Source organism: Telopea speciosissima, chromosome 3 (genome assembly GCF_018873765.1).
Source record: "Telopea speciosissima isolate NSW1024214 ecotype Mountain lineage chromosome 3, Tspe_v1, whole genome shotgun sequence".
NCBI lineage: Eukaryota > Viridiplantae > Streptophyta > Magnoliopsida > Proteales > Proteaceae > Telopea > Telopea speciosissima.
This window is the reverse complement of record NC_057918.1, coordinates 18,703,139-18,723,067: the sequence shown is the minus strand read 5'-3', so window position 1 is coordinate 18,723,067 and position 19,929 is coordinate 18,703,139. Positions and strand designations below refer to the sequence as shown.

At 44.0% G+C, this 19,929-nt stretch overlaps 1 protein-coding gene across 1 annotated transcript in view; it reads left to right on the top strand.

Moving 5' to 3' along the window:
- LOC122654473 (probable LRR receptor-like serine/threonine-protein kinase At1g06840) overlaps window positions 1-19,929 on the top strand; it is a 130,592-nt gene that overhangs the window by 48,475 nt on the left and 62,188 nt on the right. The window contains exon 9 of the mRNA XM_043848573.1: window positions 16,538-16,612. Coding sequence (XP_043704508.1) covers window positions 16,538-16,612 — 75 coding nt within the window. The remainder of the gene's footprint in view (window positions 1-16,537; window positions 16,613-19,929) is intronic.

Sequence of the window (19,929 nt, the reverse complement as noted above, 5' to 3'; positions counted from 1 at the left end):
CCCTCTTTGTGTTGTTTTAGAAGCTCAAAGGGCTATGTAGTGCTCTCTGTAAGTGGAATAAGGAGGTTTTTGGCAATGTACACCAGAGGGTTAGGGATGCTGAGGATTCGGTTAGCAGGGCGGAAGCGGACTTTGACCAATGTGCCAATGATGCATCCAGGGTGGCAGTTATGGAGGCCAGGCAGTACCTGCAAGGGGTGTTGTTGCAGGAGGAAATTTTCTGGAAGCAAAAATCCCGAGTCACTTGGTTAAAGGAGGGGGATCGCAACACGAAGATTTTTCATTCCATGGTTAATGTCAGAAGAAAGCAGGCCTCTGTGCATAGAATCAAAGGAAGGGACGGTGAGTGGATTTCTGACCTGGATGGGGTGCAAGCTTAGGCGGTGTGTCATCTTTCGGAAATCTTTGCTTCTCAGTGTTGTTTGGTTGATGAGGAGTTGTCGTCATTGATCCCCAAGGTGGTGGCTGAAGCTGAAAATTCTTCTCTTCTGTTAACCCTCACTATGGAAGAAGTGAAGGGGGTTGTTTTCTCCTTATCAAGTGACAGTGCGCCGGGTCCAAATGGCGTTTTGGGGTTTTTATTCATAGCTTGCTAGGAAGTGGTGTGCGATGATGTTTGGGCAGCTGTAAAGGATTTCTTTAAGGGTGGTGTCCTCCCTATGAGCTTCACCTCGGCCAATCTGGTTCTTATTCCTAAAAAGGATAATCTGGAGGCATAGTTTGAGAACTCGCGAGATCTTAGCGAGTTTCTTGGTTTTTTGAGAAACCTAGACGAGATGGGAATGACCCATCTACTATGTATTTACTTACCTAACTCAACAAAACTCTTATATGCTTGCTGTGGAGCACTATATGCAACATTACAACAACACTATGTCATGGGAAGACTATGTGACACTAGCAGGGACTCAATACTTGATTCAAAGTCATTTTATGTGATGATAGTTGTAACACTGTTAAACAATTTGATGTATCACTTTAACATTTCTAATTCTTATTTAAGTAGTTTTACTATTAATTGAATGTTTTGCTTGCTTTCTATTACTAAATTATGTGTAGAGTAGGGTATTTTAGTACGTCATCGCCTACCAACCTATGGTCCGAATTGAAACTCATATTTGGACATTGTTTTTGCAAAATCTGATAGTGCCATTGTGTTTAAATGGCCTAAAATAGGCTGAATACCAAGTTTCAGACCCAAACTAGGTCTAAAACCCACTGAGTTGAGGCTTCGAGTCGGAAAAAAAAATGCACCAACTCGGCGAGATCTCGACTCGACTCGGTTTTTCCAAGGGCTGAGTTGGTATTGTCACACCCCGGCCCGGTTAATAAGGGCCAAATGGGACAGGATGTCCCCGACATCCAACCAAGATCACAATGCAATTCTCTATTCGCAGTTTCATTCACAATATAATCAAATCAAAGTGCAGCGGAAGCAATTTAATAAGAAATAAGACAGTAATTAAAGGTAACTAGTGATAACAGTAGTATTTATATATATATGAACATCCATTTACATCAGGGTTACAGTGATGCTTCATAGAGGTGGAACACAAACTCCAAAAAGGTTATATATATAGGTACTACAAAAAGTGATATAAACAAAATGAAGGAAAGAGCCTGATCAGTTTGGGAGATCAGCAGAACGAGCAGTCGTCGCAGGAGCACGAAGCATCGTGCTCCACCAGAACATAAGGATCAGCTCCGCGATCAACAGGAGAATCCTGAACAGAAGAAGTCCCCAAAGGAGCACAAACAGTAGCGATAGAAGTCTCATCTGTAAAAATAGAGTGATCACGTGGGATGAGCTCTCAATTGAGCCCAATAAGGGAATGCATGCAAACATAACGCAACAATTAGGATGAATGTTCTAACTTCTAAGTAGCATGTCCTAACATGGATACTAAGTCACATGGGGTATAAGTACTACTGTAGTAGATGCTAACCTCGAAGAGAACCTGCCAGGGAAGCATGACACAAGGCAACTAACCCAACAGACCCCCAATGACCAACCGGAAAGCATGACACCAGGCAGCTCAAGACATCGGTCACCTGAGCGAAACCATTCTACCACGGTGAGGACCTGCTAGGAAAGCATATCACCAGGCAGCTAACCCAACAAACCCTCAATGACCAACCCTACTGTTTGTTCCCACAGCGGAGCACACACGCTAACATGGGACAGTGAATGGTACCCCGGCATACCCTTCGGCTGTACCACGGGTTGTCCAACACCTTACCCCCTATTGGTAAGGGGCGTAGTACTGGGTTATGATAAAACAACCTAGCCCAGTGCAATCTATGCATGGTAATACATGTATGCATAGCTGAATTTGAATAGAACAATACTTTTCCAATAGTAGAAATCAGTAACAAGTAATAACAGTGCAAATGCAAGATGCCAATGCAACCTATATCATATGCAGATTCTAATGCAGTAAATAAAAGCTAATAAACTACATGAACAGGATAATTTCGATGATGTATGGCATGACATTCAGAACAAAACCAAATTAAAGTGATAAATACTCCAAAATTAAAGTCAGAATTCCCTTACCTGTCTTTGTAGGTAAGGTCAAAACGATTACCATCCAAAACAGCCCAGCAGAACAGACAAACCAGCAAGAACAGACTGGAAACAGTCCCTATCAGCAGAAAATCAGCAATGTTTGGAGATCAGAGAATAACCAGAGGTCAGTCAAAGGCATCAGGGCATTTTGGTCACAAATGGCTGAACCGGTTGTCCGGTTCAAGGGGCAGAATTGGGGGTTTTACTTTAAAAGGGCAGATCTTAACATGCACAGTTCTAATTTCTGGTTTCAGATCATAATTATGGTGGGTCATTTCTCCAATTTGTTAAATTTTGAATTTAATTAATAAACTAGGGATTTTGGTTGTTTATTCTCCAAATTAATGGGCTAGGGTTTACAATTCTGGTCTCTAGAACCAGATTTAGATGAAGTCAGGTGAGCTGCCAAGAAATTCAGGTATAACTGAGTAAGATTTGACTCAATTCAGGTTTGTGTAGATGAAATTTCGTATGGTATAAGCTTAACTCAGCAAGCTTTAATGGCAGCAACATATAGGTTGTAATCTTGAGGAAATTGGGGAAGAAATAGGTAAGAAGAGATGGGGACTGCAAGAATCAAGACTTACCTAGATATGTAGCAGCAAGGATTGGAAGTGCAGCCTTCAATTTCAGCTCCAAACCTTGCAAAAGAGGATTTCCAGCTTTAAACCAAAACCAATTTCGATGCTTCCCAAGACTGGTTCTCCTTTCCTTTATTCCTTTCTCTATTTTCTCCCCAAACTCTCTTAAGACTGAATTCTCGATTCTTCTTATGTTTAGGTAAGAATGGTGAAGTAGAAATAGGAAAGGGGTTATATATATATAACACTTAAGCACTAAGGGGTAGGATAGTAATTTGAGTCATAAATATTTCTAAAAATGATTTCTAACTTCTTAGACTATTGAATAGTGAAGTTGATTTCTATTTATAGTGGTTAAGTTATTTAAGGGCTGTTTGGTCTATTAATGTAAAATCAGTTTTAAAACTAATTTCTAAAATTGTTTTTAACCAGAATTTCTGTACTTATACCTTAATCTAACTATAGGATGATGTCATATGACATCATGGGTAAACTGGGTACGGGTAATTCTTGGGAATTGGATTCTCCACTGGGGATGTGGGTCCCACAGGGATAAAATGACCAGAATACCCCTATAAGTCTAATTGGTCATACAATCGGCATATAAATACACAAATAAGTTCATACTTACAATGGGTTAGGTAAGGGAAAGGTTCCACATCCCCTCCAGGTAGCAGATCTGACACAGGTAGCTTAGATGCGGGACTCCACTAGGGTTCTCTGACTCTAGAAAGGCAGGTTGAGAAGAAGACTCCCTCGGAATCCTCCACAGGTGTGTCCGATGATTGGTCTAATACCTCGACCGATGCAGCCCATAACATAGAAGCAAGCATCAACACAGAACTGGAACCTGAAATCACACAAGTTCCAAAAATTTAAATTTATTGTGGATTTTACAGGTATCGAGATCCGAGTTTTAGTACCTTGTCCTAAGGTAATGACTGATCTTCGACCTATTAGCCTTTATAATTTTTCTGATGAAATTATTGCCAAGATCATTGTTTCTAGGCTGGCGGGTCTGCTTCCTTCTTTAGTGGCAAAAGAGGAAGGTGCTTTTGTGCAGGGCAGGTGAATACATGAAAATATTGCCATTGTCCAAAAGGTTGCTCGTGATTTAAACTGGAAGGCTCGGGGGGGGGGGGGGGTGGCAATGTGATACTCAAGCTGGATATGGCAAAGGCATATGACCGTTTAGAGTGGAAGTTCCTTTGGTTGGTCCTCTCCATATTTGGTTTTGGTGATGCATGGATCAACTTGATTAGGAAGACTGTGGAGAATTGTTGGTTTTCTATAATGTTGAGGGCAGCCAATTGGGTTTCTTCAAGTCTACCAGGGGAGTGAGGCGGGGGGATCCCTTATGCCCTGCTCTTTTTATTCTGGCGGAGGTGGTTCTTAGCAGGGGCATCAAAGGTCTTTTTGTTAAGGGGCATGCGTCTTATTTCAGGCTCCCAAGAGGGTGCCCTGGGATCTCTCATTACCTGTTTTGCAGATGACACCATTATTTTCACTAGGGGTTTGAAGAGCTCGCTCAAGCAGATAATGGGTTTTATTAGCAGATATGAAGGCTTTTCGGGGCAGCTAGTCAACAGGCAAAAAAGCTGCTTTGTGTTGGGTGGTAAGGTCTTGATGGCCAGAGCCCGTTTGGTAGGGACGATTACTGGGTTTACTAGAAAGTCACTCCTGATCACCTATTTGGGGGCCCCTCTCCATTCTGGAAGGCTCAAAATTTGTTTCTTTGATGGCCTTGTTGATAAAATCAGGAACAAAGTGGTAGGCTGGAAGGGAAGACTCTTATCTTCAGGGGGACGTGTTACGCTCTTAAAACATGTTCTCTCTTCCTTCCCCATCCATGTACTTGCCACGCTGGATCCTCCTAGAGTAGTCATTCGGAGGTTATATGGGATTTTTGCTGATTTCCTTTGGGGAAACTCCGAATGGGGAAAACGCAGGTACTAGGTGTGTTGGCAGAAGGTTTACAGACCACTTGAATTGGGGGTTAGGCTGCTGGAGGATGTTGGCCTCTCCCTCAGGCTTAAGGGCCTTTGGAGGGTCCTTTCTGACCAGTCAATGTGGAGCAGTTTTTTCAGGGCAAAATTCTTTAAAAATGTCTATGTTACTCTGGCTGGGTCGCAAGGGGTTGGCTCAAAGTCTTGACGGAATGCCCTGGCTTATAAGGGGTTCTTGATGGATAGATCAAGATGGTTGCTTGGCTCGGGCAATATCTCCTTCTGGCTCGATAATTGGGTTGGGCTGGCTCTTTGATTGACTTTGTCGACAATGGGCTTCTGGTTGATACGGAGCTGTGTGTCAGGGATGCTTTGGAGGAGGACGGCTTTTGGAGGCAGGACATCTTAAATCACATTGATTCAGCAGCAATAAGAGACAACATCATGCTTGGTAACTTTACTCTTTTTGACATAGGTGATGCTTTGGTGTGGGCCCCTTCTAGTGATGGTTGTTTCACAACTAAGTTGGCTTGGAATGTGGTGCGGTGTGTGTCTCCTGTGAAGTCCTACGCTGGAATTCTTATCTTCTTCCCGCCCAAGTGGATCTGGAATCAATCATGGCCCTTGAAAGTGACATTTTTTTCTTGGCAGCTCCTCAATGGTAAGATCCCCACTGATGAATCTTTAATGTCCGTTGGTATTCCACTTGCCTCCAAATGCAACTATTGTGGGAGTCCAAGGAGGGAGACTACTGATCACTGCCTGGTTTCTGGTAGAACGGCTTCCAAGGTCTGAGGCTATTTCTCGCGTATTTTTGACATCTCTACTCTTCCCTCATAGGATGTTAGAAGTCAGTTTTCCCTATGGCAGGGATCGGCTTGAGCGCATTAAAGGCTGGGTGAAGGAAGTTCCTTTACCGTTCAAGGTTGGTCGGTTGGGGTCCTCTAGAGACAGCTTAATTTTGCAGTGTTTTGGCCTCTTGGCCTCTTCTCCCAAGCTGCAACGCCCCCTCCCAGTTTATTGGTGTCCGCCGTTCGCCTCAGTAAAGCTTAATGTGGATGGTGCTTGAAAGGGTAATCCAGGCTGTGGGGTGGGGGGGGTGGAGGGGTCATTAGAGACTCGGATGGTTTGGTCCTGGCGGCTTTCTCGAACTTTTATGGTGTTTGCACTAATTCGCTTGCTGAACTAAGGGCCTTGAGGGAATTTTTGCTTTTGTGCCATGAGTTAGGCTTCTTTGATCTGGTGGTTAACTCGAACTCCGCAACCACGGTCAGAATGATTAACCTCAAGAAGTGTGACTCTTGGAAGGGATGGTACTGGTTCTAGGAGGCTTTGGCTTTAGTTTCCTCTACGCGGGCTTTTGTGTCCTTTGCTTATCGGGAAAGTAACAGGGCGGCTGATTGGTTGGCTAATCTTGCTTGTGACTCGGGGTCCTCTATCACTTTTCAGCAGGGATGTCTGCCTACAGGTGACCTACAGGGTGTTCTCCGGGAGGACAAGGCTGGGCTGCCTGTTCTCAGGAAGTAGTGTTTGTTTTTACTTTCATCTCTGTATGGGTTTAGCCAGTTTTTGTTTCGAGAGGCCATGAGTGGTTTTGGTCTTTGGCTTGGGGTAAGGTGGAATTCCCCCCCCCCCCCCTTGTATTCTTTCATTATTTTTGGATTTCAATAAAGTTCTAGGGGCTGGCCCGGGTCCTAGGTAATATTCGGGTTAAAAAAAAAGAAGTAAATCGTTTTCCTACCTTCTACCCATACTTTAGGCCCATTACAGTAGCCCATACAATGAAAACACATGGGATCAAAGGCCCAACACATGCATAACCCAATCCAAGACTTATTTCCAATAAAATAAGCCCTTTAGGTGACTTATTTGCATCAATGCTCCATCTCCATCTTTCCCCACCTGTATGGATCTCCTACAACCACTGTCATTGCTCTCTGTCCCGTTCTCTGCCGGTCTGCCTCTCTTCATCCCTCCCTCTGTATTTCTCTGAAATCTGAGCTAGCTCCCTCTCTTTCTTTTTCTCTTTCCCTCTCCCGATCTTCTTCTCTGTCTCTTTGCATCTCTCCCTCTCCTCTTCTTTGTTCTGTTTCCCCCTAGAAACCTCCCTCTGCTGGTTTCATCTCTTCACCCTCCTGTTGTATCTCTCTGAACTTTGAGCTCACTCCATCTCTTTCTCTCTCTCTGTTTCTGTCGGTCTGTCACTGAGATTAGGTTAAAAAAATCTCCTTCGATTTCAACCAAGGAATTCATCACAGTCATCTTTGTTGCTGCCTCCAGCATTAGGAACGACTCTCTCTCTCTCTCTCTCTCTCCCTCATTCCTCCACCTCTTACTCCATCCCCAAGTTCTGTACCACCAGTCAATGCTGACTTCCTGGTTGATTTACCAAAGGGTTCTTTATCTTTGAGGAGGGAGGGGGTGGGGCAATGGCCCTATTTCCTTATACACCGCTTTGGGGCGAGCCTTTTCCTCATTAGTCTTATCTTCTTGGCCAGATTCATCATTAGTTTCTATTCAAGTTTCTAACTGCAGCTTGGATTTCAAAGGAAGATTCTCAACTGACACCTTGTCTGTGGATCCCCGGAAAATCAGCATCCTTCTGGGACTCCAGTAGGTCACTTGTAAAGATCTGAATCCCTTTGAAGAATTTAGCTTGTGGAACCAGGAGACTGGACTCCAATAAAATTATCACTTAATTTAGGACATATAAGTTCAACAGGGCACAGCCGCACATGAAGGACCCATAAATTAGAGTTTTTAAACAAAGAAACCACATTGCAAACAAGCTACATTGAGAATGAGTTAATCAAAGGAAGAAAAGGCGCAGGAAGGTCCTTCCAATAGTTTGAAGGAAATTTCAAGTGAGGGAAGTACCTAAACCATCTATTCAGAAGGCAAAACCTTTAAAGAAAAATGAAACCCAGAAAAGAAAGATAGCCAAAGGTGAACCAAAACACAAATTATGAACTTCTCTTTTTCTTCTTTCTTTCCTTCTTCTCTCCGCCCTTAGTTGGGTGGCTTCCAAACACATTTCTACTTCATTGCTGATTCATAAACACTTACAACTTGTTATCAAATGTGTTATTATCTCGCTGAAGTGTTCCCCGAGAGCAGAAATTCCCAAAGCGCTTTTGTTACAAAAACACTCCCGTGAAGCAAAAGTGTTTACAAACACAGCCTAAATTTGAGCAGCTAGAACTAGGAAGGGAGGGAGAAGAGTGCGAGAGATGGGTGTTGTAGGACATAGGCCTTCGTATGATCCTTGTGGAAGATGGGAATACCTGTCAAATGTGGCAAAAGATTTAGTCAGTCACTAATAAGGGATTCAAGTCTCAGGCTTTCTGTGATGTTAAACAATATCACCATAATTTTTGAAAAATGTTGATGAAAAAGAACATATTATGAAGAGTCATACTGTATTATCATTGATATTTCTACATGTATTGAAATTTCCTTGATATGTTGCCAGTTCCTTTAATGAGCTTGTGGAATGGTTGAATCCCATTGATTCTTATTTTTTCACATAAACTGTGTGAAAATTTTTCAATGGAGTTGGTCAACCACAATTGAGAGTGAGCCAATATAACTTCGTTGCCATATGCTTTTGATAGCAATTTGTACAGGGGGAAAGTAGGTGAAAGAGGATAATGTTTGTAACTTTTGGATTTGAATTATTAAATGTCTTTTGAAATAATGACTCATTAGTTATCCCTGAAAATCAGATGAATTAATCTGGTGGGGGTAAGTTGGATGAACCGTAGGTTTATAATTACACACCCCCGTAACAGGATCACAAGTAACCCCAAAACAAAATTTAGGTCAACAATAGGGTCAAAGTCAACCTTTTCTGATGATGGTCAGATTTTGACCAAGGGTCACAAAGTTTGAAATCCGTAAACCAGAATTAGGTGATTTTTGATAATTGTAGATCAGTAGGCCTGATCTGGATAAAATCCAGGTTGTAGGTAGATCCAATAGAGGAGAATAACATAGTCTAATCTCAGATTAATCTATCGGTTGGTTGCTGAGATTGGACAGATTCCTTGTTCAATTAAAACGACTTGAAAATAAAATAGCAATTTTCAATCCCTAGTTTGCAGGATTTTAATGGACTCATGAATGTTTATATGAACTAGCAACAAGGATAAGATTGCTGCAGAATCGAATTAACTCAAAAACACTGTTATTGAAATCATTGGACAGGATATGGAGTTGCAGAAAAACAATGGAGTACTTAATTGAATATTGATGAAGGAAGAATGAAGAAGAAGAAGATATGACTAAGCATCCCACCTTGCCTCAACTGTAATCCCAGCAGCCATTAATGGTATCCCATCACATAGCACTGCATCTCACCGCAAATTTGAATCTCACAGAATAAAGAAAAGGCTCAAGCAAATGGAGAGAAAAGATATGAATTGATTCATTAACAAGAAATATGCTTTTAAACAGAGTTGAATGGTGAAACAGGGCTTCTGTTCATCGAAGACTGGTAACGGAAAAGCATAGCCAACACCATGTAGCTGGGAAAGCTTAGTTTAGTTGATTTGTAGCTTATGAGTTAGTAAATGTGCTTTAGTGAAGCTTTGGGGTGAACCTATGGCTTGTGGTGTCTAGATTATGTGATACTTTCTGTAGATTGTGCCAGCTAGTCATGACTTGAACATTGTGTTTTTTCTTGGTTAGAAAGGGCTAGTGATCTTGGGCCGCAATGCTCATTTGCAATCTTTTAAGGTGGAAGAGTTCTTATACTTATCTTGAATGTCTTCCCAATTACTCTATTGACTCTTTGACAGATGATTCTAGAGTATCGGGAGATGGATCAAGGTGCAGCTTCACAGTGAATTCAGATTATGGCTTTCTTTCTAATGCCATGCATGAGAATTTTGATATGGAGAAACTATGGGGTGCACTAGTCCCAAAGAGTTGAGACTTAATCGCCAAAAATGATAGCCCTTCACTGAGTATTGACCTGGGATCATTTGAAGATAGAGGAGCCCATGTTGCCAATAAATGCTACTTTTGTGAGATAGATCGCAACCTTTTATCAACTGTAAGTGAGAATGAAAATTGTGTACTACTATCATTGTTTCATTTTCAAGACTATTTAGTGGCCATTACCTTTGTTTGGAAGGAAACAGCATAATAATTTACAGAAATTACTGCGACATCTGCTCGAAGATTGGACACATGTCTGATGCCTGTAGACGTGCTTTCCGAAGGACGAATGATACTGCAACAGCTGAGGGTGCAGCCGGCGACGGCATTTCTGGTGGGGGACCTGCCGATAGAGATAATGCAGGTGTCTTCATCCCAAGGGGTGAAGGCACTTCTCGTGGAGGTACAGGGGTCATCGGTGAGCCTGCGGTGGGGCTTTCGAGGCCTTCTCGTCGGAGGAAGGGACGATGGAGGACTGCTGCTCTGCAGGTTGACAACAGGGCCCTGCCTGTCGGTGGAGGTATGCTCGATAACACTGCGACGGGGAGGCTACGCTCGATGGACAGGGGAAAGTTGCTGGCACGTGAGGAGGAGCGCCCAGCTCCAACGATGGGAGGCTTGCCCCAGTCAGCGGAGGAGGAAGTGCTGCCCTGTGTGGTTGCCGAAGACACCAGGGAGGGCGAGGGATCTTTGGTGGCGCAGGCTACCAGAACAGCTGGAGAAGGCAACGTTCAGGTCGCTGAGAATGATGCGGCTCTTTGCGTTGAAGGCATCGAGGCCATGGGGGGTGAAGGCAGTTTGGTTGATTTAAGCTTGTCTGTGGTGGATTCGAGGGAAATGGCATCTTACTGGGCCTTGGCTGTAACGCTCACGGGCTTCATTCGCAGCCTGATGGTGACAGGCCTTGGCATTATTTCGATAATGGATCTTTGCCACTGGGATCAAAGGACGATAGCTGTGCCTCGGGCTTGTCTGGCCCAATATTGGAACGACAAGCATTGCTGAACAGTTTGAGGGCTTTCAATGCCACTCTTGTTGAGAGGATTCGCAACACCCTTGGGAGGCTGGAACCAGGGGGCAGTGCCTCCGAACCTGCAGATCGTCATGTCCGAAGTCGAGTGCACCCTAAAACAGCTTTCTCGGTGCAGCTCTTATGTACGATAGAAAGAAGATCAAGAAGGCAAGACAGGGGAGGGAGAACAGGGTGGGAGCCCAAAGACGAGTAACGAGATTGATGCGATCGACAGCTGCCCATAACAATTCCTTATGAGTTGTGTCTTTTGGAATGCCCGGGGAGTTGGAAATAAGCCCACGATTAGGCAGCTGAAATCTTTGGTGTGCTTGCACAAAGTGGACATTGTTGCTGTTGCTCAACCTAAAGCTCAAGTGTTGAAGGCGCGTTATGTGCAGCGGAAAATTGGGCTAGATGCTTTGCATTTGCTGGACAGGTTTTGGGTTTTTTGGAGGGCCTCGCTTAAAGTCAGAGTGGAGGAACATGACCAATTTATCACTCTTGAATGTGAAGAGGCCAGCAGGGGGACGTTCTTTGTTACTTTGTCCATGGCCGATGCTCAACCGTGGAGACAAGGGTTTTGTGGGAAAGGCTAGAGGTTTTCTCTGGAGGGGTCTCTCATCCTTGGGTAGTGGGGGGTGATTTTAATGCAGTGGTGACTCCCTTGGAGAAGTTGGGTGGTAGACCGGCTTGTTCGCTCTCTCTTGAAGAGTTTGGGTCTTTTGTGAGTAGGGCTGGCCTAGTGGATGCGGGCTATGTTGGAAACATGTTTACTTGGTCTAATAATCTAGCCGAGGCTGCCAGGGTGCTGGCTAGATTGGATAGGTTCCTGGTTAATTCTTCTTGGCTTAATGCCTTCCCTAGGAGCACTGTGACCCACTTTAACAGGACCTGCTCAGACCATGCGCCCATTGGGCTCTCCTTCGAAGCTGCTGGACATCATACCTTCTCTTCTTTCAGATTTCAGCAGATGTGGCTTCGGTACCCAAGCTTTCAAGACTTTATTAGGGACCAGTGGGCCCGGCCGGTGGTTGGCTCGCCGCTTTATATTTTGTTTATGAAGTTAAAGTTACTTCGCGGTGCGCTGCGAAAGTGGAATAAGGAGGTCTTTGGCAACATCCACCAGAAGGTCAGGGATGCAGAGGATTCAGTGTGTAGGGCAGAAGTTGCTTTTGACTAGTAGGCCACTGATGAATCCAGGGAGGCGTTATTGGCTGCCAAGGAAGACCTGCAGGAGATGCTGCTACAGGAGGAAATTTTTTGGCAGTAAAAATCCAGAGTGACTTTGTTAAAGGAGGGGGATTGAAACACAAAGTTTTTTCACTTTATGGTGAATATTCGCAGGCGGTAGGCCATTATCCAGAGAATTAAAGGGGGGGGGGGGATGGTGAATGGATTACTGACCCGGAGGGGGTTCAGGTGGAGGCGGTGAGGCACTTCTCAGAAATTTTTACCTCGCAGGGTTGTGTGGTGGATGACCTGCTTTCGGTGATCCCTAATGTTGTTTCGGAGGCTGATAATGCATTGCTTCTTGCTTTGACCTCCTTGAATGAGGTCAAGGGGGCAGTCTTCGCTTTGTCTTGTGATAGCGCACCGGGCCTTGATGGCTTCTCAGGACATTTCTTCACGTCTTGCTGGGATGTGGTGGGCAAGGATGTCTGGGCTGCGGTCCAGGATTTTTTTACAGGAGGTGAGCTACCCAGGAGCTTGACCTCCGCCAACTTGGTGCTCATTCCCAAGAAGGAGAACCCTGAGGTAATGTCTGATCTCTGCCCTATTAACCTATGCAATTTTGCTTATAAGATTATTGCCAAGATTTTTGCATCCAGGCTGGCATGTATCCTTCTGTCATAGCGGAGGAGCAAGGGGCGTTTGTGCAGGGCAGAAGCATTCATGATTCTATCTCCATTGTCCAAGAGATAGCCCAAGATATTAACAGGAAAACTAGGGGGAGCAATGTCATCTTGAAGCTTGACATGGCAAAGGCCTATGATCGGCTGGAATGGGTCTTCCTTTGGCAAGTGCTCTCAAGGTTTTGGTTTTGTGATGCCTAGATTAGCTTAATCAAGAAGATGGTGGTTAATTGTTGGTTCTCAACAGTGCTAGGGGGCAGACAATCGGGCTTCTTCAAGTCTACTAGAGGGGTGAGGCAAGGAGACCCCCTTTCACCAGCTCTTTTCATTATTGCAGAGGAGGTTCTCAGTAGGGGCATTAAAAATCTGTTTGCAGAGGGGCATGCTTCCTTGTACAAGCTTCCGAGAGGGTGCCCTGGAGTTTCTCATTGCCTGTTTGCAGATGACACTATTATATTCTCTAGGGCGGTGAAGGGCTCGCTAAAGCAGATTATGGGGTTTCTAAGCAGATACGAAGGCTTCTCGGGTCAGCTTGTCAATAGGCAGAAGAGCTGTTTTGTTTTGAGTGGTTTGGCCTCTCCGGCTAGGGCCCGCCTGGTAGGGGAACTTGCAGGTTTTCCTAGGATGGCTCTCCCTATCACTTACTTGGGAGCACCTCTCCACTCGGGAAGGCTGAAGATTGGTCTGTTTGATGGATTGATTGATAAGATTAGAAGCAAAGTTGCAGGCTGGCAAGGAAGGTTACTGTCCGCAGGAGGTAGGATCACTCTTTTAAAGCATGTGCTGTCTTCGATCCCTATACATGTCCTTGCTACGTTGTCGCCGCCTAAAGTGGTTACTCGGCGAATTTATGGTGTTTTTGTTGATTTCCTTTGGGGAAGCTCGGAGTGGGGGAATAGAAAGCATTGGGTTGGTTGGCAGAGGGTTTGCAGGCCGCTTGAGGAAGGTGGTTTGGGGATTAGACTGCTGGAGGATGTAGGCCTTTCTCTCAGGCTTAAAGGCCTGTGGAGGGTCCTTACGGAGTGGTCACTATGGAGTGATTTCTTTAAGGCCAAGTTTTTTAAAAACAAGCATGTGACACTTTCAGAGGCGGCTAGGACTGGGTCGAAGTCTTGGCGGAACACTCTAGATCACAAGGATCTCCTGTTGAACAACTCCAGATGGTTGCTAGGGGCTGGTAACATTTTCTTTTGGCTGGATAACTGGACGGGCTTTGGCCCGCTTATTGACACAGTGGATAATGGGCTTGTGGTTGAAGTGAGGCTGCGGGTGAAGGATGCCATTGGGGAGGATGGTTCTTGGAGGCAGGAAGTGTTGGACTGCATAGACTCAGATGCCATTAGAGAGTGTATTTCGTCAGGCTCTTTCTTCCTGTCGGACAGAGAGGACATGTTGATCTGGACACTCTCTAGCAATGGCTTGTTCTCTACCAAGGCTGTTTGGAAGTAGGTGCGGGGTGGTGCACCAACGGTGCCCTATGCTAAGTGGACCTGGAATCAAGCACTCCCGGTGAAAGTGGGTTTCTTCTCGTGGCAGCTCTTGAATGGGAAGATACCCACTGATGACTCCTTGATGTCGCTAGGCATCCCTCTGGTTTCAAAGTGTGTCTGTTGTGGAAGGCCTCGGAAGGAGACGATGGATCATTGCCTCGTTGTTGGAGGCACGGCGACCAGAGTTTGGGACTACTTCTCCCGAGTTTTTGACATTGCCCAGCTCCCCACCTAGGATGCAAGGAGCAGGGTGTTACTTTGGCAGGGTTTGGCGGGCGGCTATTGCCTCAGTGCTTATATAACAGGGATTCTGCCATCTTTGATCATCTGGGAGCTGTGTTAGGAAAGGAACAACAGAAGCCACGGTGAGAAGAGGCGGACAGCTAGCTCCATAATTGAATGCATTAAAACTTGGGTGAGGGATCTTCCCTATCCGGCCAAGGTAGGCACTCACGGGTTTGCCAGAGAGGGATTACTCTTGCAGTGTCTTGGTTTGTCGGCACCTGTCCCCAGGAGGAAGCGCCCTATCCCGGTGTACTGGTGCCCCCCTTTTATCTCGGTTAAGCTGAATGTGGATGGCGCTTGTCGTGGTAACCCTGGCCTGGGCGGCGGGGGAGGGATCATTAGGAACCGACAAGGGGAGGTCCTGGCTGCTTTCTCTAACTTTTATGGCCCCTGCACTAATTCACTGGCGGAGCTGAGGGCTTTGAGGGGTGGGCTGAAGGTGTGCAAGGAGATGGGTCTTATGGACGTGGTGGTTAATTGTGATTCAGAGGCAACTGTCAAGGTTGTTAACATAAAGAGGTGTAGTCTGTGGAGAGGATGGTATTACTACAAGGAGATTCAGGAGTTAGTGGTTGCCACACGAGCCTGTGTATCGTTTGCCTTTCGGGAAAGCAACAGAGCGGCTGACTGGTTGGCCAATCTTTCGTGTGACACGGAGACTTCAGCCAGGTTTCAACCTGAGTGCATCCCTTTGGGACCATTCTCCGTGAGGACAAGGCTGGATTACCTGTCCTACGGAACTAATGGCCTTTTTTCTTGCTCATGTAAGGGTTGGTTAGGCTTTTTTGAGTGGTGTGTCCTTTTGATGTCGTGGGTTGGGGTAAGGCGGAATGTCCCCCCGTGTATTCTTTATTATTTTATTTGATTTTAATAAAAGCTTAGGGGCCAGCCCGGGTCCTAGGTAATATTCGGGTTTTAAAAAAAAAAAATTACAGAAATTACACAAGCTGCCAAGGTATAGGCAGGCATACATGGGATATTACATCCTAGACTGGACATTTGCAACGAAGGAATTCATTTGGGGAGGAAGAGAGAGAGAGAGCTGCAGTCAGTAAAAACTGGTTCCCTATGTTTTAAATTTTAGAGGATGATGTCACAGTCAGTGTGCATGTGAGTGTGTGTGTGTGTTGTCCTATTTCAACTACCGTTTCTTTGTATATCCTAGATATGGGGCAGATGATGGGTCACAAAATGTATGTGTAAAACAATATCTTTCAAATTAATTCCCTTCCGTGCTGTTAATTTGAGAGAGTGAGTGAGAGAGAGATCCCCTGCTAGTGCTTTTTTTTTTAAAGAAAATTTTAAACATAACTTATTCATCTCATCCATTTTTCGCCTCTTAGAAAAGTTCCAACTAACCATCTAATAAAGTTAAGTTAAATTTGGAGAGAGAGAGAGAGAAGATCCCCTGCTAGTGCTTTTTTTTTTTAAAAGAAAATTTTAAACATAACTTATTCATCTCATCCTTTTTTCGCCTCTTAGAAAAGTTCCAACTAAGCATCTAATCAAGTTAAGTTAAATTTGGAGGTTCACTGATACCAAATTCTAATAGGTTTGCCACCTCCCAGATTTCTTCTTCTTAACCATTTCGTATATATCTGTAATTGAGTACTATTGCATGCTTAACTTTCTTTACATATTCCAAGTTGTCATCTTTGCATTAGTCTGTTGATCCTATCTGATGTTTTGGTGAACTCTATACCATATGGTAATTTTTTTTGGAATTGCACACCCTTACTGGGCATTTTGTCTTAAAAAGTATTTGACTAATATGATGCTTCGTTGTGATTTGTGAAACAACATTGGTGGATTTGCTGTTGATATTTTCCAATATTTCCTCTACTTTTATTTCTTTTGCAGACAACTTGATCACAACCACTTTGTTGGGGCTGAGATTCCAGCTTCTTATGGCAACATGTCAAAACTATTCAAATTGTAAGTGCAATGTCTCAAATTGTGTTCTTGGTCACTATTATCTAGGTAACGCTGTACTTTTGGAGCTCCTATGAATGGAGTATAAAGTGGTTAGAAACTAGGTATGGATTGATTCTAACAAGAAAGAAGGTGTGGGAGCTTGGAAAGGAAGAAGAAGAAGAAGAAGAGATGAGAGGAAAATCGTGGGTGTTAGGAGAGATATCTCCTAACACCTATTTACTTCATTAATAAACTCTTTAGGAATTACAAAGGCCTCCCTAGGGAGGTAAAAGATAAAATAAAAGGATAAAATTACAACTCTATGTGACTTACAATAAAAACAGTGACTAATGTACCTCTAATACATAAACTCTAACACTCCCCCTCAAGTTGGAGAATAAATGTCATACATTCCCAGCTTGCATAAAAGAGTACTAAACTGGTTCGAAATGAGATCCTTGGTGAAAACATTTACCAGTTGATCACCAGTCTTCACAAATGGAGTACAAATGCAACCTAACTCCTGCTTCTCTTTGATGAAGTGCCTATCAACTTCAATGTGCTTTGTTCGGTCATGTTGCATGGGGTTATGAGCAATACTTAAGAAGAAGAGTTATCACAGTAGAGCCGCATAGGTCCCTCATGGTCAAACCCCAATTCTTGAACCAATCGCCTCAACCATATGAGTTCACATACCCCATGAGCCATGGCCCTAAATTCAGCCTCCGCGCTGGATCTAGCAACAACTGGTTGTTTCTTACTTCTCCATGTAACAAGATTACCACCCACAAGGGTATAGTAACCGGATGTAGATCGTCTGTCAGAAATAGAACCAGCCCAATTTGCATCAGTGTAGCCCTCTATCCTCAAATGACTATGTTTGGCATATAAAAGGCCTTTTCTTATAGAGGATTTCAAGTATATGATGATGCGATAGACAACATCTAGGTGTCTACTTTTGGGAGCATGCATGAACTCACTCACCACTCCAACTGCATAATTGATGTCTGACCGAGTCAAGGAGAGATAGATCAATTTCCCAACCAACCTCTGGTATTTCCCTTCATATGTAAGAGGAGAATCACAGTCTTGACTAACTTTGTGATTCTGATCAATTGGGGAGTTGGCTGGTTTACATCCCAACATTCCTGTCTCTTTCAATAGGTCCAGAACAAACTTCCGCTGGCAAATATTGATTCCCTTCTTAACTAGAAACAAGAGCAGATCTCTCTAATGCGGGAGCAGTGTCCATGGATCCTCTTCTAGTTTCCTCACTTCGCAAGTAGCTACACACTTCATCCAGAGATGGAAGAGGGGGCCTCCCTAAGATTTGCAAGTGAAGATGCTCATATTCTGGGTTAAGACCACCAAGCAAAATAAGGATCCTTTCCTTTTCTTGTTTCCTGTAGACCTTGGCCTCATCCTCAGAATTGGACAGCTGGAGATTGCTGTAGTGATCATATTCCTCCCACAAGCTAATAACAGTGTTATAGTAGTCAGATATATACTCCGATCACCCTGTTTCATATCGATATTTTTTGGAGGATTTGATACAGCTTTGCCGAATCACCAACTCTATCAAAAACTCTGGAGACACTGTCCCAAATATCCTTCGTAGTTTCCTTACTCATAAATCTCCTACATATCTCAAGTTTCATGGAGAATATCAGCCAGGTCATAACAGTGGAGTTCTCAGTCTCCCACTTTAGATGGTCTGAATCAGTAGAAGCAGGCGCCTTAATGGAGCCAGTAATATACCCCAACTTTCCCCTACTGCGCAGGGACAACTTCACCGAACGAGACCAATCCAAGTAGTTGGTATTGTCACGCTTCACAATGGAAAGTTGGGTTGGGGTTATCAAAAAAGGTCATGGTGGGAAGAGCACCACTTAAGCTGCCACTAGAAGCTCCCAAAGATCCACTGACACTAGAGTTGTTCCCAGACATGGTAGACATAATGCCAAACGCTTCAAAGAACTCAATATAAAGTCTTGCACAAATGGGGAGTAACCTCCACCCAACCACAAGGAGAAAAAAACAGCAGGCAGTAAGTAAACAGAAAGCAAACACTTGTTGAAGAACAAGCTAAACACTTCCAATGTGCGAAAAAGAGCAATCCATAGCATCCAAAGTCATGCCAAAAAGTGAATCTTCCACTAACAGTAGCTAACAAACATTCAAGACATCACAGCCTCAAGATAGAGCTTCAACAATGCATCACCAGCAAGCAAATGAACAGTAGTTTCTTGAAGAACGTAGTCAAAGGCACCTTCTACCTCTTAGCTTCATTCCATAACAACTAATAATACTTCAAATCATATAACTCTTCAAACAACAGCAGCTATTCAACAAAAGGCTGCAAAGGTAAAACAAGGAAGCAAACCAGAAGCTGGCGGTACCTGTGAGAATCCACAGAAATGAGCTGTACTCTTCAACCTCTCCATATCACCAACCGAGTCCTTGGGGGTTTGAAAGAAGACCCTTGGGCGATTCTAACAGTGCTGGTACCACTCCAAATGGTGATGGGATGAGAGAGAAATGAAATGAACAAGGTGGGGCTGGCGATAACTGTAGCAGACTTGCTAGAGCTTCAATCCACTACAAAAGATCCCAAAAAACTTCTCCATTAGGGCTTAGTTTGGAACATATACCTCCATTGAATCTTCTATGAATTATATATTACATTGTATAGCCTCTGGTGGAACCCTCTACCTTTCTAGGGTTCCAAAGAGAGGTGTAGAAGGAAGATGAGCTTGGTTGACTCTCAAACCAGCTCTGATACCAAGTTAGAAACTAGGTATGGATCGATTCTAACAAGGAAGAAGGTGTGAGTGCTTGGAAAGGAAGAAGAAGAAGAAGAAGAGATGAGAGGGAAATCAGTTGGAAGTTAAAGACAGCAAGGAAACAAGGGGAAGATGAAGGTTGGAGGTTGAAGAAGGCAAAGAGGAAGAAGAGAAGGAGAGAAAATGGTGCAATGTTGTGTGTTGGAGTATTGTCTCCACCACTCCTATATTACTTCACTAATGAGATAAAAGAAATTACATACACCTCCCTAGGGAGGTAAAAGGTAAAACAGAAAAATACAATATAAGGCAACTAGTTAACTAACTAGTTCCTAAAGTACCCCTACAACATATAAACTCTAACACTCCCCCTCAAGTTGGAGAATAAATATCATGCATTCCTAGCTTGCATAATAGGGTACCAAATTGAAGAGAAGAAAGCCCTTTGGTAAAGATGTCTGCCAATTGATCACCCATCTTCACAAAAGGGGTGCAAATGTAACCTGAGTCTATCTTCTCCTTGATGAAGTATCGGTCCATTTCGATGTGTTTTGT